At 38.9% G+C, this 26,307-nt stretch overlaps 1 protein-coding gene across 1 annotated transcript in view; it reads left to right on the top strand.

Annotated features, from left to right (window-relative positions):
* The window catches only part of Camta (Calmodulin-binding transcription activator), a 63,780-nt gene that overhangs the window by 24,987 nt on the left and 12,486 nt on the right, over positions 1-26,307 (top strand). The window contains exons 3-18 of the mRNA XM_028317307.1: positions 237-381; positions 1,467-1,513; positions 1,589-2,620; positions 2,937-3,177; positions 3,630-3,853; positions 4,210-4,479; positions 4,752-4,942; positions 5,320-5,454; positions 5,557-5,651; positions 7,356-7,454; positions 10,462-10,529; positions 11,115-11,257; positions 12,581-12,741; positions 13,722-13,858; positions 14,653-14,747; positions 15,341-15,415. Coding sequence (XP_028173108.1) covers positions 237-381; positions 1,467-1,513; positions 1,589-2,620; positions 2,937-3,177; positions 3,630-3,853; positions 4,210-4,479; positions 4,752-4,942; positions 5,320-5,454; positions 5,557-5,651; positions 7,356-7,454; positions 10,462-10,529; positions 11,115-11,257; positions 12,581-12,741; positions 13,722-13,858; positions 14,653-14,747; positions 15,341-15,415 — 3,158 coding nt within the window. The remainder of the gene's footprint in view (positions 1-236; positions 382-1,466; positions 1,514-1,588; positions 2,621-2,936; positions 3,178-3,629; positions 3,854-4,209; positions 4,480-4,751; positions 4,943-5,319; positions 5,455-5,556; positions 5,652-7,355; positions 7,455-10,461; positions 10,530-11,114; positions 11,258-12,580; positions 12,742-13,721; positions 13,859-14,652; positions 14,748-15,340; positions 15,416-26,307) is intronic.

The raw sequence follows: 26,307 nt of genomic DNA, 5'->3' as shown, positions 1-26,307 counted from the left end.
TATTTGTGTCAACTATTAGTGAAGTAGGTCCTATGATTGTCTTAAACAAGTGTGTTATTTGAAAACACAATTTAACCTAAACGTTCTTTGCTTATTATCCAACTGAAACAGATCACAACATTAACAATTTCCGTGACATCATAGCCATAAACTGCACCAGTCTTAGATCTCGTCTTAACTCACACTAATATCAGCCTCCTCGCATCCGATTAAGAGCGTCTGCTTCTTGTTTTCAGAACCCGGACATAGTCCTGGTGCATTACCTGAATGTGCCGTACCCGGACGACAACAAGCTGGCGACGGTGGCGCCGAGCCTGGCGCTGTGGGCGGACAAGAAGGAGTGGACGAAGGACGAGCTTGTTAGCCAGCTGAAACCTATGTGTGAGTATAACTGCACTGCACTGAACTATTTTAAAAAAGATCTCGTGGTAAGCTAAGTTGGTTTATGCCAAGGATGGGTTTACTACATTACTCCAGTGGGGGCGAGGATCGAACTGTTCCTTGGATATTTCGAGTTGGCTAGTTAGAAACCTACACCGTTAGATAATAGTCGTCTTTGTCACTTCAGCTGTACAAGATAAGTCGATTTAAGGCAGACAGGACGGGTTATGGTTAATGACTATTTATTGGTGAAACAGATATTTGCTCTTAAATCTAAGCGAAATTAGATTTAATCTGATGCTGGTGCATGATCTTTATAGTTAGTGCAAGTGCCATCTCAGACTTACGAATGTTTTAATACATATCCCATTCGACATTTTAGTTATGACAAAGTGCATACCGTTATATGAAAGATAGATTTAAATTGAAATATTATTTTGCTATCATTTTCTTGTTGCTCTGAACAATAATATTATCTTGAGTTCATATCGTAAAATCTGTTCTAGCTTACTTTAATGTTTTCTTGTTTTAGAAAGTTATCCTTATTTTGTATTCAAGGAACGTAAAATATTTGTTCAGGTGCTTGAAGCACTAGGCAACCGATATTACGTGGGCCTAGATATAATAATATACCTAATTCGCTTAGGTACTTTTCTAGAAAGCCTTTACAAACCTTCGCGCTAGTCCCATTAGAAATATAATAATTCTACGTAGTTAATTTAAAATGATTGCTATAATTTAATGAATTATTTAAAGATAACAAGAACATTAAAACTGTGCAAACTTTCAAAATTTCATTACAGTAAAACATCAGAAATTAAATCAAAACATTGGAAACTTCCCGGCCTTCCATGAATATTTATGAAATCAGCAATAAAATTGAATTTCAATGGACGATATAATCCTATCCCGTCGTAAATACCGATAATCATTTCATTAACATTTGTTCAAGTTTGACGTTATAAATTGCAGATTTGTATTGCTATCTGGTTTAATCTCGTAGATCCAATTAAACAATCATGTTATTAATTATAATCTCTTTAGTAATGGTTCAATAATTAACTTGTGTTTTTGTTTTGTTACAGTTTTCAGCGAAGATGAGCCGGACATCAACAGCGACCTGGAAATTTCAGTAAGTGTAACTATAAAATACCACATTCTTTTTTTTTGAAAATTCTTGAACAGTACTATTATAATGAAATTGCAGGGAAAAATGTTTCAGACAGCGGAAACGGTGGAAGCCATCGTCGGTCAGCTGATGGAAAAGCAACGGGCGGCCAGAGCCGCGGCCCTGGCCAGGCAACTGGAATGCGGCTGTCCGGACTCTACCTGCCAAGACTCCAGGACTTGCGCGCACCCACTGCGGCGCATCCAAGCGGCTAAGCCACCACCGTCAGACCACCACGTCTCGTCCACTACTGGCCCGTCACCGCGACCGATGTCCCAACCTCCCAGACAATACACCAGAGATCACAGAACTTCACAACAATCAGCGTCACCGTTACTTCTATCCCTAGGTCAAATACAAGGAGGCGGTGGTCTTCTAATCCTAAATGGAACAAGCAATACCACACAACAACATTCCTCCCTAGTATCACCTCTATCAGTGACGTCATTTGTCTGTGAAGAACCCAGAGACAGGTACCGACAGCAGTACAAACCGACTTTTGTTCTGAAAAGGGAAGTACCTGACACTCCGACTCCATGTCGTCAAAATTCAGACTCCACTTTTGAAGTGGAAAGTCAAGTAGAAGAAAAAATAGAGGTAGAGACTTTTGAAACAAAAATAAAAATAGAGCCTAGGACTAGAAATCAGATGATTGCCAGCGCACCGGCCACGCCGTCTCGGTATCCTGACCTGGTGGAGCGATTAGAGAGTAAGGTTTTTACAGATAACTGTGATGATACGTTAGTATTACTTGGAACTGATGGAAATTTAGGGTCTAGTGGATTTTTCGATGAAACATTGGAATTGTCGCATGAAGACATACAGAAGACGCTATCAGCGAATATGCCTTCGTGTGAACTAAATAGGAGTGGAGTGAGATCTTCTGATACGGCCAATGTTATGGTCTCAGGAATTGATACCATGGACTTTATTGAAAGCTGCGAGGCAGTTGCTTCACCCACCCATGTTGTAGATGATAATGTTTTTGTGAATCTGGACGCTTTTGATATGCTTGGTGATTTTCCGGAACTAGAGGTATTGGATCCTAGTTCAATATCAACGAATCCAGTGGTAAGTAACTGTAACTCATTTTGGGTTGCATGATGTACCCGTGCAAATGCGTTGCTTATGTTTTGTTAGGGATAATAGTCATGTCACCTTTCATAATGAAACATTTGAGTACTTAACAAAATATTTTGCAAGCCACTTAGTCTGGTTAACACTGCATGAAATTGATGCCAGAAAAGTATTTCAACGTTTTTGGAATCTTGAGTGAGGATGTTAACTTTTCAAAAACAAAATGTGGCTTAGCTAAAGCAATGATTTCTTTCCGAATCTAAATATTCATAATAAAGATATGGCCTTAAAGGTCATTTCATATTTTCAGCCGAGTTGTGGCAAGTCGCCCCCCGCCGAAGAAAGTGAGAAGATGCAAACGGAATGCAGCAACGAAGGAACTCTGAGCATCACCGACTATTCTCCCGAATGGGCGTACCCTGAAGGAGGAGCCAAGGTCCTAGTGGCGGGCCCTTGGACAGAGTCGTCCGATCAGTATACGGTGCTCTTTGACAACTTCCCCGTACCGTCGATATTGGTGCAGAATGGACTACTGAGGTGCTATTGTCCAGGTAAATACCATGGCGTTTATTCATTTGCATGTAAATAATTACAGTGTTATAATATCAGATACAACTAGATACATTAATTTTAACAGTATGTTTTTTGAAATATATACTGGTCATAGCTTTCTTCTCCCAGAGAGATAATAAAAAATACAAAGTAAAATTTTTCTTTTTTTAAAGATAATTAGCAACTTGTATTGCTAGAGCACGCTGCTAATAGTCCCACAAAGACTACTATTATATACTGGAGTAGTCCCATTAGCTCCTCGTGTTAAGTTAAATATTAATGAAAGACAGTAAATAGGTACCAAGAGGAAGAATTTAATATCAGACAAGTTGATGTTGAACTTCCAAAGTAATCAGATAACCAACCTATGCAAGGCTCTTCTCGATCTTGTTATATGAATAAGAAAATAACACAAAAGACCAGAGATATGTTATTTCATCATTATTTTTAGCTCATGAAGCCGGCCTAGCAGCGATGCAAGTCGCTCGCGGCGGCCGGGTGGTCTCTGATACAGTGGTATTCGAGTACAAAGCCGGTCCAGCTCCGGCGCCGTCATCGCCCGCGTCCGCGCCGCTGCCATCGCTGGACTTTAGGCGTTTTACGCTGCTGCAGCGCTTGCAGCGGCTGCATGGACGGCTGCAGATCAAGAGCGAGCCGATGGATGACAACAATCAGGTAAGTTAATGTTGAATGGATTCAATTAAGAGTTAGCCACGCATTATTTTGGTAGCTAAGGTATTTTAAACTTACTGCATTATCTTTCTTAAAATTCAGAGATCTTATTTTCTCAAAAATAATTTATTAGAGACTGCTCAATGAAACCCGTCACCTAGATCTCAATGAGCCATGGCGCGCAGTCTAACACTGACGTCATCAATATTTTTTATTGCGGTTCTGATCTCAATCATACCAAAATACTTTTAACATAAAGACGAAATAGGTACCTTTATTATTTTGTGATTTTACTCGTAGTAGCAAATTGTTTTCATATGCTGCTGTCACACTAAAATATAATGTATCTTCAATTCCAGATAGATGAGGTCCAACTGTACTCGAACCCAAAATTTGAAGAGCGGCTGGTCTCCTTCTGTCGATCACTAAGCGCCCGTTCCACGGGTACTTCCGAGGGTTTCACCACGGAGCCTGGTGAAGATGGCTCGTCCGTCCTCCACCTGGCTGCAGCATTAGGATATACCAAGCTGACGACAGCGCTACTGAGGTGGAAGCAGGATGACAGCAGTCTGGCGCTGGAGAAAGAAGTCAATTTGGGGGCGAGGGATGTTGATAATAATACGCCTTTGGTAAGTTTGTAGATTATGTGCAATAGTAAATCTATTCTGGTATCATTTTCATGTATACCGATTTAAATAGTTCTCAACTAATTAAATAGTATTGCCTTTCAAAGCAAAAGTAGTGTCTAAAATTTTACTTACGCCTTTGCCAACGTGTATTTTGATTCATTGAGGGTCCAATGAAACATTCCCCGGGACAATCTTGACTTTCATTGGTTGGCTTTTAGTGGCAATTAAACTAAGTATTATAATAATTGTCATAATATGGTATTTATTTTCAGATGCTGGCAAGTGCCGCCGGTCACGTAGAAACAGCTGTTGTCTTGGCTAGGTGGTCGGCCGGAACTCGATGCGAGGCGGGTGCCAGACAGGCCGCTGCCGCTGCCCGGCGCTCCGGGCACTCCAAGCTAGCTGCCTTGCTGGACAGGATACACCCTCCACCGAGAGACGGAGTGTTTCTGAGGCCACATAGGTAAGTAAATAGTCGATAGATCCAATATAAAGCAGGAGACAAGAACTAATGCAGCTGACTTGCGTTGGCGCAATCCAAACTCATTGATCTGCTGAACAGAATAATTTTCTACCATGAGAGCAAGCTGTTTAATGGTTGACTCAGCTAGTGTGAAGCAGGAGCCAAGCAAACTGCTGCCATCACCCGACGCTTCGGACACTCCATACTCGTTGCTGTGATGGACTGAACATATCCTCCTTCTAGGGATGGAGTGTTTATAATACCAAAAAAAGCTATTTATGATCTTTTGTGGTGTCAGAATTTCGAAACTCATGATCGTTTCAATATTTTGGGTTCTTATCATCACTGCATGTTGAAATATTTTTATTTCTTTCCAGTTTATCCCAGAAAGGGCGAACGGGCAGTTTGGAGAGCAACCTTGTCAAAAGGCCCTCTATAGATAGCGGAATCAACATGGCGGACGCGTTCAGATCCAGCTCGGCTATCGATAAATCTGAGTCTAGCTCAGCTAGGTAAGATATAAAACTCAAAATTGCTATTGAAACCTAAAAAAAAAATGGGTTTGTTTAAAGATACGTTTGCATCTGTAAATTGGTTTTCAAATACTTTTGCAGGTGGGAACGCAGCATGTCACTGCCTCTTGATTCCGACACTTCCGAAGACAGTCTGGGAGACTCAAAGATCGGGAGACGCATGGACTTGGCTCTTTGTAAGTCTCCACCGGGACCAGTAATACCAACTCTTATAGCGACTCATCCAAACAGTTATGCAGCTGTATCAAAATTTTGGTCTTTTTTATTATTTACAAAGTCATCAATCAACCCATTTTGAATTTGCTGAACATAACTATTTCAATTATCATTCAATCATCCCACTCCAGCCTCTGGAAATTAATTAGATACCCATTTTTATAGCGACTCAGTTTTAAAATTCTGCTTTCACCTAAAATAGTTTTAGAATTTAATATTTAGATAATATTGTTAGAAATTCATTCCATCATTATTGAATACATCTCATCGGTACTTTTGTAGTGTAGTTATCAATTTTGCAAGCAAGTAGCCCTGTTGAAATTCATCTATTTTCAAAAGGTTGATCAAGTAGTTATCTGAACTTTAATCAATTTCACCTATCCTTATCCAAACTAATCTCTCTCCTTTTCATGCCATGATATTAAATTAAAGGTTTCAAAACATCATTAATCTGCTAATCCTCCTTCCAAAATTTTACCCTGTTCGTAGTGCTAGTTTCAAAATTCATATGGTAATAATAGTCGCTATAAGAACTGGTATTATAACTGCTGGTGTCACATAGCAGTTCCTTTCATTTGCTGAAGATTATTTGTTTATCGGCACTGCGCCTGGAGGCTATAATAGGGTGTAAGTTTTGGATCGTTGCGGTCGCATTTGGAAATATGGTTCGGCAGTATCGTCTACGGGCATTTGGCAAGCGAAGTGAGTTCCTCCGTAAAGTGGTTTGTAAAATGTTCAAAAGAAATAATAGGGTGTAAAACTAAAAAACAAACACATGTACGTATGATATGCACTGTAGACTCGGAATGCAGCAATTTAAATGCTGAATTGGGAATAGATGAAATGGGAATAACGATTCAATATCCATAGACAGTTTCAAAGATAAAATTCTGAAAAAAATTCAAAAGGTATATAGGTACCCGCAGTTTACTAAAATCACTTAATCGGAAAACTGCTGCTATGGCTATTGCGGCTTTATTCCCGGCACCCATCGAATTATGTATGTTTCAATGCGTGGAACAGTCGTGCAGTATTAGTAGTACGTCATCGATGTAACTCATGTCTAATTTATGGGTTATATAACGAAAGTACCATGACTGATGTAATTAAAGAGGTAGCCGCGACTCAGTAGTCCAAAATGTAACTAACGAGGTAACAACCATGGTAGTATCAATAGGCGTTTAGACGAGCGAAAGTACCTCGTCTGAATAACTAAAGGCAAGGAACCCACGACCCACCTCGCTATTCATACTCTGCCGGTGTGTTGGTTTACCTATATGACGAAAGGATCATGATGACTGACGTAATTTAGGAGGTAGCCTAATGTAGCTAACGAGGTGACATCCATGGCAGTATTAGTAGGCGTTGAGACCTCGTTTGAATAACTAAAGGCAAGGAACCCACCTCGCTATCCATACTCAGCCGGCGTGTTGTCCAGGCGAGACCGCGTGGCGACGCGCGGCCAGCCCACTTATAGACGTGGAGGTAGTTATAATTATAACGGAAGGACCATGGCTGACATAATTTTAAGAGGTGGTCGCGACTTATTACGTAACTAAAAAGGCGTCAACCATGGCAGTATTAGTAGGCGTTGAGACCTCGTTTGAATAACTAAAGGCAAGGAACCCACCTCGCTATCCATACTCAGCCGGCGTGTTGTCCAGGCGAGACCGCGTGGCGACGCGCGGCCAGCCCGCTCATAGACGTGGAGGCGCTGTCGGACACCTCGCCCCCCGCCAGCCCGCCCCCGCCGCCGCCCCAAGGTCAGTCGCGGCGAGAAACGGTATAGATGGTACGAAAATTTCGCACGACCAAGTCAGATGACTTGAAATGATTGAGCAGTTACTTGGGGCTAAATTGAAAATTGGACTTTTGGAGAAGTTTGGAAATTCTAGAATCAATAAAATTAATGAGATTACAAATTGTAAATTATTGTCTGCTGACGTAAATGTTTTGAGTTTATTAATGTTTCTCCTAATCGGCCTTTCATTTTTGGAAGTCTTTAAAAATATGAGATAGCACACATTTTAGTAACGTGAAACTAATTTTGAATACTACTTCAAAACCGTGTACCTATTCATATTATTTGTAAAATTGGATTTCTTCTAGTTATAAACTCCAACAAAACCCTGAACAGGATGATAAATTACAATACCCAAAACCTGAATTGGCTAAGAAATTTACAATACAACTGTTCTATACCATTTCAAGCCGCAGCTTCCCTCCGCTCCTATCTCAATGTTGTGATTGTAGTAGTGCATCTGGCCGCTCGGTCCTCTTCTTCTAACAAGTCGTCTGTATATCTCTGTCCCTTTCTGTCGCCAGTCTGTAGCCCTGAACGTGAACACTGTATGTCGGTAGACCACTTGTAGTCTCTTCTGTATTTTTGTATCCTGTATTGAGCGGAGATCCCCCAATGTTGGTGTTTGTAGTTTCCTTAAGCTAAACTGAATTATCTGAGTCAGTAACAACTCTTTCAGCTGCATTACTGATTCAGATTCTTATGGATAACTCATATTGTATTTTAAATAAACCATACAAAGTTCAGTTTAGCTTACTCGATGTTGTCAATCGATGTCGCTTTGAATGGTTCGTATTGGTCTATCCACAACTACAGTACCTTCAAACACATCAAATCGATTGGCTTTTTTTCCATTTCAGTACACTTGACGTCAGCGTTGAAAAATGTTACACTGATCAAGAAAACGAAACATAATACACTGCATGACGCTAAAATTGCTTGCATGACGAATATTTATTATGACGGCTTTTTATGTGTAGTTTTGCTGTACTTATTATAACAAGAAACCAAGCTATGTGAAGGGAAAAAATACAGCGCTGTTATTTCATTGCTGTTTATGATATTATTGTATTTCTAAAAACTCTAAACTCTGAAAATATCTCGATGTTAATATTTTATGCAAAATTTTGTTAAGCTAATTAAAAACAAAAAGTTAGCACTTTCTATGTGTTATTGTATGTTGCAAATGTATAGCTATTGATGTTTCAAGTTGCTGAAGTTTCATACAGTTGATTTATTGCGTAAGATGTTTCCTATACTTGTTAATTTTTGAAGAAGAGATTTCAAAACTGATGAACTTTATGAAATTTCAACAAAAGTGTAACTATGCTACGAGTATAACTGTATGTGTATGAAATCCGCATCAAAAGATTATAGAGTTAAAATCATTCACTGTTTAAATGCAACATACGCTATTGATATAAATTATTAATTTGGTATTTAACTTATTGATGTATTGTCATTTTGATGAATATAATTTCTAAAGTCAACCTTAAAATCGATGGCTCCTACGTATAAAGGCGAAACTGCCGCTTACGCCTTTTTCCAATTATTTAAGCAATGATTTCATTTTGCTCTAATCTATAACGTCAGTAAGAAAAAAAAAATTTTTTCCATTAGATACAAAATAAAATTTCAGGCAAATAGGCGTATGTGCAAAACTACGCCACGTATAAAGCCCAATCATACGATTCGTCAATCTATACGAGTAGTTGCTTACATAAATATATATTTTTTATAATCCAAATCTTAAATAAAGCCATGAAAATATTTAGCAAATTGTTTTACTTATAAATTATGACACATTTATACAGTGTGTCCGGACTTGTAGTGATCAAACTTTAAGGGCGTAATCTATGGACAATTTTATCGATGAAAATACTTCAAATTTGGGGCTTGACCCATTTCTCGCAAAATTACGAGGATTGAAGTTTTTAATTTTTAGTTTTCACCTCTTCCTTCAAAAACAAGTGAAAGCGTGGGTAGCTTAACACTAATAAGCAAAAATTTTATATCATGCGATAGCCAATAAAATTATCTATTAGCAGAAGTAGAAAACAGATACAAGTTTCATACATTTTAAGGGAGTAAGAATGGATTTAATTAGGAAAAAACATGACTTTTTTCACTTCTTTTTCAGTTATTTTCCAACACAAGAAAAACCAGGTCGTTAAGGTATGTTTTATTTGCATTGTATTATTGGTATTTGAGGTATTCTACAAAACGAATGTAAATTTATTTGTCTACGTCTATTAGTTATAGTTATTTAATTTTTAGCGTTAAGAGTCGCATCTCAAACTAATTTGAAAATTATAAATAACTTGAAAAAATCGAACTGCCTAAGGCATCGTGGGTTCAATTCCCGCCTTAGGCAGTTCGATTTTTTCAAGTTATTTATAATTTTTAAAAATATGACACATTATATTAAAAGGCCTAACTAAATCTCGAGCACAGTATATGGGCGTATTTGCGTTAAACGTAATAACGATACATTAAACAACTTTTTCTAACTGATTTATTATTGATATAGCACATGATAACAATTAAAATAATTACATGCATAAATAAAGAGAGTAATCGCTTAAAATATTATATTTACGTTGTCATTTAAGTCTCTTTACGTTGAACAATATACATGAAATTATAGAAATATGACGACGTAAAAGGGCAATGCGTAAAGTCTCAAAATATATAAGAAAAATATAAAAATTGATAACAGCAATAGCAAAAGCATTACATGTTAAGGCTAAATGTGAAATTTCATTAAATTCGTTTCAGTAGGTCAGAAGATATGACCCAAAAATATGATTCTGGCCACTTAAATGGCTCTCCTGTAAAATCTATTTTTTTCACTTACGACAGTATACGTAGGAGCCATCGAAATATGTGTTCTGTAATTTCTTGATGCTGCTCTTTAAGTGTATTGTAGAAGTGTTCAGTATGAGGTTCCACATCACAAATACTTTCAGGGGAGCAGGATGACAGAGTGTTCACGTTGGCCGAGCAAATCATCGCTGCGATGCCAGAGAGGATAAAAGTACGTATATTTTATTTCATTCTATGGTATTCAATAGTTATAGAATATTAGCGGGTATAGAATCTATACCCGCAAAGGAATCTAAGAAATAAATAAGATTTATTATGACAGAGTGTAATGAATGAAAGAGTTATTGTCTATTTACCCTTATCACCTTAGTAGCTTGAAGTAGGAGCAGGACGGGTGACATGTGACGTTCAAGAGCTGTCAACTTAAGTCTGCGTATAAAATCTCGCCGACGTTTAAACCAGGAACTGCATACCTACTGCAGGAACCACTCAGTTCTGCTCAGTATATTTTTAATCAGTACCTACCTACTTAGATAATGTAGAAAAAACTTCAAACAAAGTTATCAACCCGGAAACGGATCGTAACCGTATCAACTCGAGGTGGTCAGTAATCTTTGTATGAAACTCTGTACTGCAACGCACACTTATCCGCACCGTAACGAAAACGCCTCGTCTCGCGGAGTAAGGCGATATGGTGTTGATCCCTTTCCGGGTGGATGTTGTGACCTTAAGAGTGCACGCGACATGAAACCACTGTGTGTCAAATGATCAGTAACATGATTAATTATGATCTTAGAACGAAAGCTCGTCGTTGCTGTCGGGCTGCGGGCTCGAGGGCGGCGGGGGCAACGGCGAGGACACGCTCATGGTCCCGCTGCTCGATGACGCCACCACCTTCAACACCGAGTTCAGCTTTGAGTTCTGCGACAATACTTACAGGTAGGTACTACGTTAATAACATCATTCTTATTAGAGGACAATACTACAAAACTATTGCGGAGGGGACAACACGCTCATGGTCCCGCTGCTCGATGACGCCACCACCTTCAACACCGAGTTCAGCTTTGAGTTCTGCGACAATACTTACAGGTAGGTACCTACTACGTTAATAACATCATTCTTATTAGAGGACAATACTACAAAACTATTGCGGAGGGGACAACACGCTCATGGTCCCGCTGCTCGATGACGCCACCACCTTCAACAATGAGTTCAGCTTTGAGTTCTGCGACAATACTTACAGGTACTGCGTTAATAACAACCATAATTATGTACTTTATTCTCAAAAGTTGAAGTTATTATTAGTGAACATATAAAACTACAAAACTATTGCGGAAGGGACAACACGCTCATGGTCCCGCTGCTCGATGACGCCACCACCTTCAACACGGAATTCAGCTTTGAGTTCTGCGACAATACTTACAGGTAGGTACCTACTACGTTAATAACATCATTCTTATTAGAGGACAATACTACAAAACTATTGCGGAGGGGACAACACGCTCATGGTCCCGCTGCTCGATAACGCCACCACCTTCAACACGGAATTCAGCTTTGAGTTCTGCGACAATACTTACAGGTACTGCGTTAATAACAACCATAATTATGTACTTTATTCTCAAAAGTTGAAGTTATTAAATTAGTGAACATATAAAACTACAAAACTATTGCGGAAGTGACAACACGCTCATGGTCCCGCTGCTCGATGACGCCTCCACCTTCAACACGAAATTCAGCTTTGAGTTCTGCGACAATACTTACAGGTATAGTATTATGTATACTGTCACGCTTATGATCTTGCTGCTTGATAACGCCACCACCTTCAACACGGAATTCAGCTTTGAGTTCTGCGATAACAACTACAGGTATAGTGTTGACAAAATTGCTAACATGAGTGTTTGCTCTATGCTCAAAACTTGCACGGACAAACTCTGTCACCTAGCTAGCTGATACTATAAGAGTCTTGAGATGCATACCTGCATGCCCAGAAGTCACCTAAGCGAAGGCGATTAGCAATGTCGATATGTTGTTCTGCGCTGTTTAAGTATTATTGAAGGCATCAATATCATTATAAGCGCAATATTACGATCGAACGATCTAATATTTATGATGGATAAGTTTGAAAACTAAATACATAGTTTATCAAGATTTAAAATAAGGTTTGTCTTCTGCAGATCTAATATCATCTTTTGTGACAATCACTGAGATGAAATGTTTTATTAGGTACTTTACCAAGTTGAAAATGTCATATTTTTGCTCTAGGTATTGCGGTGGATCGACTCCCTCATCAGGATCCGTATCTCCCGGGTCCGCGTTGTCGCCCCCACCGCCGTCTCCCAGGCCCGCTATCAACGCGGCCCCGTCTGCTACACTGCAGGAGTTCCTGAACGCTACCACGCATTTCTCCAGTCTTACACTAAATGGTAAGAATGATTCTACCCTTTATCTCCAGGTACCCCACAGTTCTACCTTTTTTTTTATTAGTGAGTGTTATTGTTGTGGTTATTGAGATACACATGCAAAGAAAGCTAGTGAAGTACTCCAAAGAGGGCTATCGTTTTAGCGCTCACAAGTTGGCGCCACTGTAGAGTAAGGTCCTGTCACTTGCTAGTCGCGAAGACAGTGGCGCCATCTTGTGAGCGCTAAAGTAGTAGGAGGACTATCGCATTTGCACTCATCAAGATGGCGCCACTGTAGAGTAAGGTCCTGTCAAACGCCAGGGGTGCCAACTGTTAAGTATAAAAACGATAGCCCTCATTGCAGTGCAATGATTTAGTTTGTGAATTATGATGATTGCTTAAGTTTGGTTAAATTATTTTAGGTGATCGACTATATGGGTAATGTAGGCTTTGAAACTTTAAAACTAGAGTTTATGTGCGTCACCATGCACATCTGACGCTTATCATAAAAGATACTATGACGGGTCAGCTCCATTGTCTGGGCTCATTTTTCCCCAATTGCCCTACTACAAGTTGCACAGGTGCGCAATCAATGCAGCCTCGTCTGCAATAGTGCAGGAGCTTTTGGACTCAACCACCAACTTCTTTAATCTGACTAAATTCCAAAAAAAAATCCTTTTCAGAGTATATTTTACTTTGGATAGCCCTGTGGTTATCCAAAGAAATAGCCCTGTAGCTATTGCCGTAACTTAGACCCGCCATACACGGACAGCTTGAAGCAGCTAGTAACCGACAGCTTCAAGCTGCGACTGCATAGCAAACAACAGTACACTACGTACACGGAACCGCTCGAACAGTTACAACTGTTTCCATAGTTTGCTATGCAGTCGCAGCTTGAAGCTGCCGACACTAACTGCTTCAAGCTGTCCGTGTATAGCAGGCCTTAGGCTTCTTCTCCTCTCTCTATCAGTTAAATAGTTCTCATAATCTTCTTCATCTACCAGACCGAGAACAGCGCGAGCTATACTCGGCGGCCATCACGATACAGAAGGCGTACCGGCAGTACCGAGGCCGGCAGTTACAGCGGCGCGCCGCCGCCGCCGCCATCACTATACAGAACTGCTACCGGCGGTACAAACAGGTAAGTTGATGAAAGAAAGTTCAAAGAAATGTTACTTTAAAGCACCGTTTGTGTGTGGCCGATCTCGATAGTCTACTCACACAACTACATTATATTCGTGTAATATGATCTCGTAAGTCCAAAGCTCTCTAAAGGCAGAAACTGCGTTAAGCGGGCACCCGCGCGGGGGACTTTTGTATGAAACCGCGCGGGCGTCCGCTTAACGCAGTTTCAGGCCTAAGACACTAATATTTTTTTAAATTAGCCTTGTGTTTCCGGCAAAGTAAAATAGGGCCAAGCTTAGTCTTCCCGTGGATGTATCATGGTAAAATAGAGAGGGTTGTGTTTCTGCAGTGGATCTGATGACGATGATAATGCTGATGACCTTATCAGTTCTTTGATTACTAAATATTATTTGACAGGCGATTTCTACGATCGACAAAATGCATTTGAATGAGGGCTATCGTTTTAGCGCTCACCAGTTTGCGCCACTAGAGTAAGGTCCTGTCACTTGCTAGTAGCGAAGACAGTGGCACCAACTGGTGAGTGCTAAACTGGTAGGAGGACTATCGCATTTGCACTCATCAAGATGGCGCCACTGTAGAGTAAGGTCCTGTCAATCGCCAGGGCTGCCAACTGTTAAGTATAAAAACGATAGCCCTCATTAAGCTGCTGAACCTATTCGTAGTAGAATTGTACGAAAAAATGTGATGTCACTTTTTAGGTCAATCACAAATTCAAGACTACCTAACTAATTTAGGTTATAATTTGTCTCATGCACAAGATAAAAGTATAATCTACCCTCGTTTGCGCAGTTTGCGTACTTGAAGCAGATGCACGCGGCGGCCACGGTGATCCAGCGCGGGTACCGCACCATGCGCGCGCGCCGTCTCGCCTCCACGCCCATCAAGTAAGCAGTTTGAACCTTTATTGTTAATAGTATAAGGACCAGTTTTACGTTTCTTGATAACATTTTTAGCTGTCTGATATTTAGCGGTAAAGTAGTTAATATTAAGAGTAGGTATATGTATATTTTACATGCTTGCCAGTAATTTTATCAATCAATAAGATATTTGAGACTTGAAAACTTTATCAAAAGTTATACTTTATCTAAACTGAAAAAATGTTTGGTTACTGCTTACACAACAAAAGTGAACACGGAACACTTTGGTTATGAGGAACAAAATGTTGTGTAAATTAAACAAATAATTCTGTAGTAAGCTAGACTTGGTTTGGTTATAGTTAACACTTAGTTCGGTGGTCACTTTTGTTGTGTAAGCAGTAACCAAACATTTTTTTCAGTGACAGGGAATAGGTGTTGCTATCAGGGGCTTCAGAAAGTTATGAAACGGAAGTAAAACATTATAATTTAATCATAAGCTTGTTTGATCTCTGAAAAGCCAGAAGAGAAACCCAGAATTATTTTTTCAAATCTGGTGATTCTTCTGTTATGAAAAGAAAAGCAATTTTGTATGAGACCTAATATTCTTCATTTCGATATAGGAGGACATATTCACAGAGGCGTCAAAACCAAGCCGCGAGGAAGATTCAGCAGTTCATGAGACAATCTAAAATCAAGTAAGTGAATTAGTTATTAGTTTTTACTATTTCGAAACATAGGCGGTATTAATTACTGCCAAAAACCAGTATTTGAGTTGAGCATTAAAAGTGTATTTCATCAATTCATCAACAGCCCTTTACAGTCCACTGCTGGACTATGAGCCTCCTCCACTATAGTGGAGGGTTTTGCCATAATCTCCACGCTAGGCAGGCGGGTTGGAGATCGCAGTTTAAAAGATTGATGTTTTTCAGAGAGCGCTGCTGCCCATTCTCTGTTTGATGTGTAGTCCCTAAGTCGCCTCTTACGACACCCGCGGGAAGAGTAGGGGTTGGTGACAGATGTAGCCGTGTGGTGACGGCAGAGTAAAAGTGTATGCTCTGAAATAATTTTAAAAAAAATATTCACTTAAACAACCCAGTAATTTACAATATTAAGTAATAAGTAGAACTATGTTACTCTAGGGTTAGTTTTAATTTTTAGTGTCACAAAAACTTGGACTCCTGACCCGGAAACTAGTAAAAACTGTATTATCAGGATCAGTGATTCCTCAAACGGATTTAACAATTGAGACGAAATGTAAGTTATTGAAGAAATGGTAATATCCTTTTAATCGATACCATATATCCACATATATCCACATATCGATACGATAATTAGGTATGTGTTCTGTTTCCGTGATCAAATTAACTAAGTTTCAAATAAACTTGGACAAAATCCTACAACAGCTAATAGGCGTCATATTAAAATCAAAATCAAAAATATTTTATTCAATTTAGACCACAATCGGCAATTAAGAATTATTAATTCAACTTATCGATGTCCAAAATGTATTCTAATTTAACGAATATTACGACTCTATTATTCTTGACCTCTGAATATAATTATTTCCACGAATACCCTACCCACGCTTATAAGCCAACCTAGTATTAGTGTAATAACCCCAGCCTTAAGACAACGTTTTCAATATCTCCCATATTGCCAACCTTTTTGTTACAGCCTATGAAAAGACCCACACTATCCATCCCACTTAATAAATCCGGAGATAATACAAACCTCTATTTACCTCATTTCCATCAGCATAAAAATGATAAATATTACCCTGACGGGGTACAATGAGCAATAATTTCGCGATACGCTGGTCATATATAATTGATATACCCTTTTATCTAGCTGTATAATTTTCCACGGCCCTGGACGACTTTTATTAGAAAAATATCGTGTACATCTAAAAATATTTGCACGAATAAGCTACGAAGTTTTTTGGGGTCTATTCTAATATTGGTAACATTGTGAATTGATTTTTACGGTTGATAGTTCCATGAAAATGATTATTTACGTAGTCCCAAATGACTGAAATATTATTTTAAGGCCTAATTTGTATACTAGTAAAATAATACTTCAATAAGCCTTGTTTATGAATGAAATGTTTAATAAAAGCCGCTATCAATTTTAATTTACGTCCAATTTAATTGCGAAACTAAAATAAACGTTCCAAGCTTTCACTGAACAATAACGTTTATGAATATTCATTGTTATAATAATATTTTAATTTAATTTCTCTCTTCATTAAAATTCAGTGAATAAATAAATACAATAATATGATCCTCGGTAACCTTTCAGTAGAAGTAGGTTCAGTGTGTCCGGTCCTTACAAAGTTTACGCTTATTTAACTTAGTGATGCTAAATTTAAAAGAAATTCAAACCTATAGAATAAGCACTACAACAACGTTACCTGGATGTTATTTCAAATATTGCATATACTTAAAAGTAACACCATAATAGTATTTGATGAACAGAATTAGTCGCTTTAGCATAGAAAGAATATGATATTTTGAAAGCCTTTAATCAATTTATCTCTATGTATAACAATCTTGCAATAGAGCCGCGAAAGGATGCAGTAGCTAAAATAATCAGAATGATAGGTTTTTTGACCTGTGGCATGTTACATAACTCTAATGCCAGACCAGCAGCGGCTATCACTTACAACTACATCAGCGGTCTCCTACCGTGTCGACATTGTTCGCGCACGTTTACCAACAAGATTGGCTGCTGTAGCCATGTGAGGGCACATGATAGGGCAGCCCAGCGTAGCCCTCTTATTGCGGACTAAAGGAATTTTGTCGTAGTTACTGTAGCCGAAAGCGGCTTGGGAGTATGTATATGTATAACTCTAATAGACTCATAAAAAACCTGCTACATCTTACCTCCCTTGTGTGATGGCTCCCACTATTTTTACGCTTTAAGTCTTAAATAATAGAGGTATTTTCAAAATAAATAAAAACACGATAACTTACTTGTATCCAGAGTATATTGTGTATCACACACTTACAGAACAATACACACACGGTAAGTATAACACTTTCTACTATATCACTCTGACCGCATCAAGAGCACTGCTAGGCACAACCGACCACTTCAACGACCAACAGAGAACTGAGCAACTGCCTACTTTTCGGTAAAATGACAACTGTCACCCCCACCAAAAGAGTGGTGGCGCCATCTAAAACGTCAGTTCGCTCTTAGTCAATTGAGATACTTTTAATTGTAAAATGAGGCGGAAATAACCAAAATAATAGGCGTTTGTATTATAAATTAGTGATAATAATTAATAATTATAACAAATTGATGACAGTCGGCCATCCTTAATGTCGTATGACCTCGTACGTTTACAAAAAGAAAACTAAACTAAATTACTAGATAAGGATACATTCACAAATAGCTCGCCTTATTTAATTAGAGGACCAGGGATGTCCTTATTTCAGTACAGGACCAGGGTTGTCCTTAAATCATTACAGGACCAGGGTTGTCCTTATTTCATTACAGGACCAGGGTTGTCCATATTTCATTACAGGACCAGGGTTGTCCATATTTTATTGCAGGACCAGGGTTGTCCATATTTCATTACAGGACCAGGGTTGTCCATATTTTATTGCAGGACCAGGGTTGTCCTTTTGTGTACAAAATCAACTTAAATTCTTATTTATCATAGTATATCATATTCACTCATATATTTCATTACAACATGAAATAAAAACATCATTATTTACATAATCATTAAAATTAACGATTCATTTTCATGCAAAATTATAAAACTCATTCTTTAAGTAGTCTTAAATCATATTTTCCTTAAATTATAACCATTTTTTTTTTGTCTACAATGGCTCTATTCTGAGGAGTCACTAGAATTATCTAATTCTTGCTCATGAGGTCTATTGAAACTAAGCCAGGGCTTAATTTTGTCGATGGCTACTACTGTAGAAAATTTCCTATTGCCTTTTCGGGTAAGAGGAGTATCCTCTACCTGAAAGCGGTCATGATCTAGTACAGCTATAATCCTGTAAGGGCCTTGGAATTTAGGTACAAGCTTTTTGCTTTGGCCAGTAGCAGGCACTTGTCTTTCGATCCTAATCAAATCACCGACTTCGTATTTTTGAGGTTCACAGCGACGTTTATCAAAAGTTTCCTTTTGTTTCTTTTGACAGGACTCGATGTGAGTGTTGATTTCCTGGCGAATACTAGTTCTGTCCGGACTAACTGGACCTGACGTATCATGCGTTTGATTAGTATCAGTGAGCTCAGACAATATTCTACTGTCGCTAGGGCCTGCTGGTCTTACACCGAATAGTGCCTCAGAGGGAGTTCGGTTAATCCCCTTATTGAAAGTATTATTGATGCCCCACTGGATGTCAGGTAGATGATCATCCCATTTACTGTCGGGTGTACCTATACACTTGGCCGTTAGGGCGTCTACAATAATTTTATTGTAGCGCTCGACCTGACCATTCGCCCTAGGTGTAGCTACTGCGTTTAAAATATGCTTAATACCCCTTTCATTCATAAATTTTTTGAAGGATCCGCTGGTAAATGATGTCCCTCGGTCAGAAATTAGCCTTCGTGGTACGCCAAATATAGCGAAATATTCTCTGAGAACTTTAATGCTTGTATGCGATTTTGTATTTCGAACGGCTTTAAGGTATAAGTACTTTGTATAAGCATCAATCACGACAAGTATATGAATATTGCCTCTACTGCTACGCACAAAGGGTCCAACATGATCAATATGTACGGTGTCAAATGGCACGTCCACTTTCGCTATTGGGTGTAGAAATCCTTGTTTCTTACCCCCTGAAGCCTTAGCATATGCACATTCGAGACATGAGGTCACATATTTCTTAACAAAATTCCTCATTTTGGGAAACCAGAATGAAGATTTAATTTTTTCCAATGTTTTGTCAATGGAAAAGTGGCCAATGTCGTCATGGTTCTGTTTGACCACTTGCCAGCGTACTCCCTTAGGCACCACCCATCTATCCCCATCAGGCGTAATTCTAAACAGTTTATCTCCCTTTAATTTGTAGTTATTTTTGATGTCAATAACGTCATTAAGATTGGAATCTTTTAATATTTTTATTATCCGTTGAATTTCGGAGTCAGCGTTCTGAACTGTTACAAGCCAGCTTTCCTCACCTACATTCCTAACATCCATTATGTCATTTCCGGCAATTGGGTTGCGGCTAAGCGCATCAACGTGTGCCATAGAAGATCCTGCTCTATATTCAATATCAAAGTGATACTCTTGCATATGTTCCCACCATCGGGCAACGCGGGGTAACATGTCCCTTTTTTGAAATGTCGCACGTAATGAATTGCAATCTGTTACAATTTTGAATTTTACTCCAATGAGGTAAACTCTAAACTTTTGTAGGGATGTCACGACTGCAAGAGTTTCTAAATCATAAGAGGAATAATTTTGCTCCTCTGGAGATGTCTGACGGCTAAAATAGGCCACAGGTCTGAGTATACCACAGTTACTGCGTTGTAGCAGAATACCAGCTACGCCAACCTTACACGCATCTGTGTGTAATTCTGTCTCTGCTTGGGGATCATACAAATAATGTTGTGGCAGGCCTTTGTTCAAACGATCATAGCAAATGTTGTGATAGGGATAGAGACATGCGATTTTTGGTTTTACAAAGATAATACGATAGAGAATAATACAAAGTAATAAAAAACACCGGTTATAGGGGCATTTTTTGGAGAAATTTATCATTCAAAAAAACACGATTTTTCAAGCAGATTTTTTTCAAAAAGTATCATTTTTTATTATTTGTTGGCCTTTTTTGTGTATTTTATGTATTTTTTTAGTATTGCCTGTTACTTAGCATTATTACTGTTTTTATTTTATCAGGATATACCGCTTAGTTTAAAAGTTATTACGTTTTCTTTACAATAAGTAATTGGAAGAAAAAAAATTCGATAAAAAATTAAAAAAAAATCTCAAAATTTTTTTGACCTCTTTTTTGTCGATGAAAATAGGTCTAGTTTCATCTATTTTCATATGTACACTTTAACGTGACTCACACTGTATATACGTCTCCAGTCTTTTTACGTACAAGAACCACTGGCCTGGCGTAACACGAGGTAGAAGGTTTAATTATCCCATTCTCCTGTAGATCTGTAACCATGTCTCTAACTACTTCTTTCTCTTTAATGGAAAGCCGATAGGGTCTGTAAACTACCGGTTCATTGTCATTGAGATTTATTGACATCTTCCCAGCTGAAGTAGTACCCAATTCGGACAATTTTGATGCAAAACAGTGTCTATATTCATTGAGAAGTTTCAGTAATTGCTCTTTTTGTGCAGGAAGCACATTATTGCCTACTCTAACATCAGTGTCAGTTAATGGGGAACAATTACTTTGTTCGGCGCTAATACGCATAACTTGTGCCGTTGAGGCTGCAGTATCTTCTCGAGCCTCACACCCTCGAGCTAAAACATGACCCTTTTTCAGAATGACTTTACTATTTCCCAAAGTATAAACCAATAGCTTTCCAATTCCATCATCACTTATTCTGAACAGGCCTAACGGCACAATGAAGCTAGCATCTGATATAAGGCGAAAGCCTCCTTCAATAAAAACATCACCCATTATGACTGGATCAGTATAAATGTCTACCAATNTGTGATGGCTCCCACTATTTTTACGCTTTAAGTCTTAAATAATAGAGGTATTTTCAAAATAAATAAAAACACGATAACTTACTTGTTTCCAGAGTATATTGTGTATCACACACTTACAGAACAATACACACACGGTAAGTATAACACTTTCTACTATATCACTCTGACCGCATCAAGAGCACTGCTAGGCACAACCGACCACTTCAACGACCAACAGAGAACTGAGCAACTGCCTACTTTTCGGTAAAATGACAACTGTCACCCCCACCAAAAGAGTGGTGGCGCCATCTAAAACGTCAGTTCGCTCTTAGTCAATTGAGATACTTTTAATTGTAAAATGAGGCGGAAATAACCAAAATAATAGGCGTTTGTATTATAAATTAGTGATAATAATTAATAATTATAACAAATTGATGACAGTCGGCCATCCTTAATGTCGTATGACCTCGTACGTTTACAAAAAGAAAACTAAACTAAATTACTAGATAAGGATACATTCACAAATAGCTCGCCTTATTTAATTAGAGGACCAGGGATGTCCTTATTTCAGTACAGGACCAGGGTTGTCCTTAAATCATTACAGGACCAGGGTTGTCCTTATATCATTACAGGACCAGGGTTGTCCATATTTCATTACAGGACCAGGGTTGTCCATATTTTATTGCAGGACCAGGGTTGTCCATATTTCATTACAGGACCAGGGTTGTCCATATTTTATTGCAGGACCAGGGTTGTCCTTTTGTGTACAAAATCAACTTAAATTCTTATTTATCATAGTATATCATATTCACTCATATATTTCATTACAACATGAAATAAAAACATCATTATTTACATAATCATTAAAATTAACGATTCATTTTCATGCAAAATTATAAAACTCATTCTTTAAGTAGTCTTAAATCATATTTTCCTTAAATTATAACCATTTTTTTTTTGTCTACAATGGCTCTATTCTGAGGAGTCACTAGAATTATCTAATTCTTGCTCATGAGGTCTATTGAAACTAAGCCAGGGCTTAATTTTGTCGATGGCTACTACTGTAGAAAATTTCCTATTGCCTTTTCGGGTAAGAGGAGTATCCTCTACCTGAAAGCGGTCATGATCTAGTACAGCTATAATCCTGTAAGGGCCTTGGAATTTAGGTACAAGCTTTTTGCTTTGGCCAGTAGCAGGCACTTGTCTTTCGATCCTAATCAAATCACCGACTTCGTATTTTTGAGGTTCACAGCGACGTTTATCAAAAGTTTCCTTTTGTTTCTTTTGACAGGACTCGATGTGAGTGTTGATTTCCTGGCGAATACTAGTTCTGTCCGGACTAACTGGACCTGACGTATCATGCGTTTGATTAGTATCAGTGAGCTCAGACAATATTCTACTGTCGCTAGGGCCTGCTGGTCTTACACCGAATAGTGCCTCAGAGGGAGTTCGGTTAATCCCCTTATTGAAAGTATTATTGATGCCCCACTGGATGTCAGGTAGATGATCATCCCATTTACTGTCGGGTGTACCTATACACTTGGCCGTTAGGGCGTCTACAATAATTTTATTGTAGCGCTCGACCTGACCATTCGCCCTAGGTGTAGCTACTGCGTTTAAAATATGCTTAATACCCCTTTCATTCATAAATTTTTTGAAGGATCCGCTGGTAAATGATGTCCCTCGGTCAGAAATTAGCCTTCGTGGTACGCCAAATATAGCGAAATATTCTCTGAGAACTTTAATGCTTGTATGCGATTTTGTATTTCGAACGGCTTTAAGGTATAAGTACTTTGTATAAGCATCAATCACGACAAGTATATGAATATTGCCTCTACTGCTACGCACAAAGGGTCCAACATGATCAATATGTACGGTGTCAAATGGCACGTCCACTTTCGCTATTGGGTGTAGAAATCCTTGTTTCTTACCCCCTGAAGCCTTAGCATATGCACATTCGAGACATGAGGTCACATATTTCTTAACAAAATTCCTCATTTTGGGAAACCAGAATGAAGATTTAATTTTTTCCAATGTTTTGTCAATGGAAAAGTGGCCAATGTCGTCATGGTTCTGTTTGACCACTTGCCAGCGTACTCCCTTAGGCACCACCCATCTATCCCCATCAGGCGTAATTCTAAACAGTTTATCTCCCTTTAATTTGTAGTTATTTTTGATGTCAATAACGTCATTAAGATTGGAATCTTTTAATATTTTTATTATCCGTTGAATTTCGGAGTCAGCGTTCTGAACTGTTACAAGCCAGCTTTCCTCACCTACATTCCTAACATCCATTATGTCATTTCCGGCAATTGGGTTGCGGCTAAGCGCATCAACGTGTGCCATAGAAGATCCTGCTCTATATTCAATATCAAAGTGATACTCTTGCATATGTTCCCACCATCGGGCAACGCGGGGTAACATGTCCCTTTTTTGAAATGTCGCACGTAATGAATTGCAATCTGTTACAATTTTGAATTTTACTCCAATGAGGTAAACTCTAAACTTTTGTAGGGATGTCACGACTGCAAGAGTTTCTAAATCATAAGAGGAATAATTTTGCTCCTCTGGAGATGTCTGACGGCTAAAATAGGCCACAGGTCTGAGTATACCACAGTTACTGCGTTGTAGCAGAATACCAGCTACGCCAACCTTACACGCATCTGTGTGTAATTCTGTCTCTGCTTGGGGATCATACAAAGCCAAAGTCGGTTTTTCAATTAATTTTGCTTGCAATTCTTTGAACGCTTTTTCTTGTTCTGGACCCCAAAACCAAGAAACATCCTTTTTCAAGAGATGTGTAAGGGGCTTCGCTATTATGGAAAATCCTGGCACAAAACGCCGAAAGAAGCTGGCTAGGCCGAGAAATTGCCTCACGTTATGCTGATTCTGGGGCACGGGAAACTTCTCCACTGCCTCTATTTTTCTAGATCCGGGTCGAATGCCCTCTTTAGAGACCTCAAAGCCTAAATAATCAACCGTATGTCCGAAAAATAGACATTTAGAAATATTGAGCGTCAAACCAGCACTAGAGAATAATTTGAGGATATTTTCTAAGCGATTCAAGCCTTCTGTAAAGTCTTTCGCAGGGATTATGACATCATCTAGATAAGCCAAAGCTTCTTTATGACGAGCAGAGCCTAGCACCTGATTCATAATACGCTGAAAGGTGGCTGGTGCGTTCGCGAGGCCAAAGGGCATCCGAGTAAATTCAAAATGTCCGTCTGGTGTTACAAATGCTGTTTTGAATTGGTCTTCTTCGCGAATGGGAATCTGATAATATCCAGATGCTAGATCTAATGTCGTATAGAATTGATGACCAGCTAAGACATCTAATTGGTCATCTATCAGGGGCATGGGATAATTCTCCTTGATCGTTTTCTTATTAAGAGAACGATAATCAATGCAGAGACGATAGTCTCCAGTCTTTTTACGTACAAGAACCACCGGACTGGCGTAACACGAGGTAGAAGGTTTAATTATCCCATTCTCCTGTAGATCTGTAACCATGTCTCTAACTACTTCTTTCTCTTTGATGGAAAGCCGATAGGGTCTGTAAACTACCGGTTCATTATCATTGAGATTTATTGACATCTTCCCAGCTGAAGTAGTACCCAATTCGGACAATTTTGATGCAAAACAGTGTCTATATTCATTGAGAAGTTTCAGTAATTGCTCTTTTTGTGCAGGAAGCACATTATCGCCTACTCTAACATCAGTGTCAGTTAATGGGGAACAATTACTTTGTTCGGCGCTAATACGCATAACTTGTGCCGTTGAGGCTGCAGTATCTTCTCGAGCCTCACACCCTCGAGCTAAAACATGACCCTTTTTCAGAATGACTTTACTATTTCCCAAAGTATAAACCAATAGCTTTCCAATTCCATCATCACTTATTCTGAACAGGCCTGACGGCACAATGAAGCTAGCATCTGATATAAGGCGAAAGCCTCCTTCAATAAAAACATCACCCATTATGACTGGATCAGTATAAATGTCTACCAATGAAGTTCCAGATAGAGTCATGTCCTCTTTAATGCAAATTTTAACCTTGAAATTGGGTGTAATGTTGCAATCAGAACCTATCATCATCAAACTATTGGCATCCTTATGTACTATAACATGGGGTTGTTCTGTGAAAGTCTGTCCAATCATAACGGGTACCTTCATGGCATCATCTGGCACGATGAATAAGTCAACGTCAGCTTCAACCTCGTCAACACATATCCTAACACGGCATTTTCCTAGCACTTGTACAACTGAGTTCCCAAACCCTCTAAGCATTGGAAGACCAACAGTCTCTAAATCGGAATAAAGTTTTTGAAAATCTGTGGATCTAATCATGCAGCATTCACTGCCAAAATCTATAAAAGCCTCAAAAGGGATCTGGTTGATTTTGATATTTTTATGATATTTATCACCTGGGCTACTGGTGCCTGAAACTACCATTACTGTTTTCTCTGACGGTAAGGGTTGCTTTGAAAAGCATTGATCGGTATCGTGTCCAAGTCTGTTACATTTACTACATTTTTTTATTGGTTGGGGACAACGCGAGACATTGTGACCCTCCTGCTTACAGTTAAAACAGCGCGCAACCTTAATACTTGGCGTAGATTGTGAATCACGTATATTTGTATTTAAGTTAGGAGTTTTCATTTGTTTGCGCTCAGTTTGTGGTCGGACATTCCTAGCATTCCTCAAATAAGCAAGTAACTTATCAGGGTTATCATACTGAACTGCTTCCGCGCCTAATCGTACTGATCGATCGTCTATTCCGTGCAGTATACACTCTACCGCCCTTCTTCCCTCAATACCACATCTATTGATCAATGCCACCTTATCGTAATAATACGATTCTAGTGAATCCCCGAATCGAGCTCTTTTCGCCAACATATCGCTTAACATTTGCCCATAGTTCTCATCAGACGGGAATGCTGTTAACAACTTTGACTGCCACTCTTCCCACGA

The sequence above is a fragment of the Ostrinia furnacalis genome, unplaced genomic scaffold (assembly GCF_004193835.3).
Source record: "Ostrinia furnacalis isolate ACB-3 unplaced genomic scaffold, ASM419383v2 OfSCF0388, whole genome shotgun sequence".
Classification (NCBI taxonomy): domain Eukaryota; kingdom Metazoa; phylum Arthropoda; class Insecta; order Lepidoptera; family Crambidae; genus Ostrinia; species Ostrinia furnacalis.
This window is presented reverse-complemented; position numbering and strand designations above follow the sequence as displayed.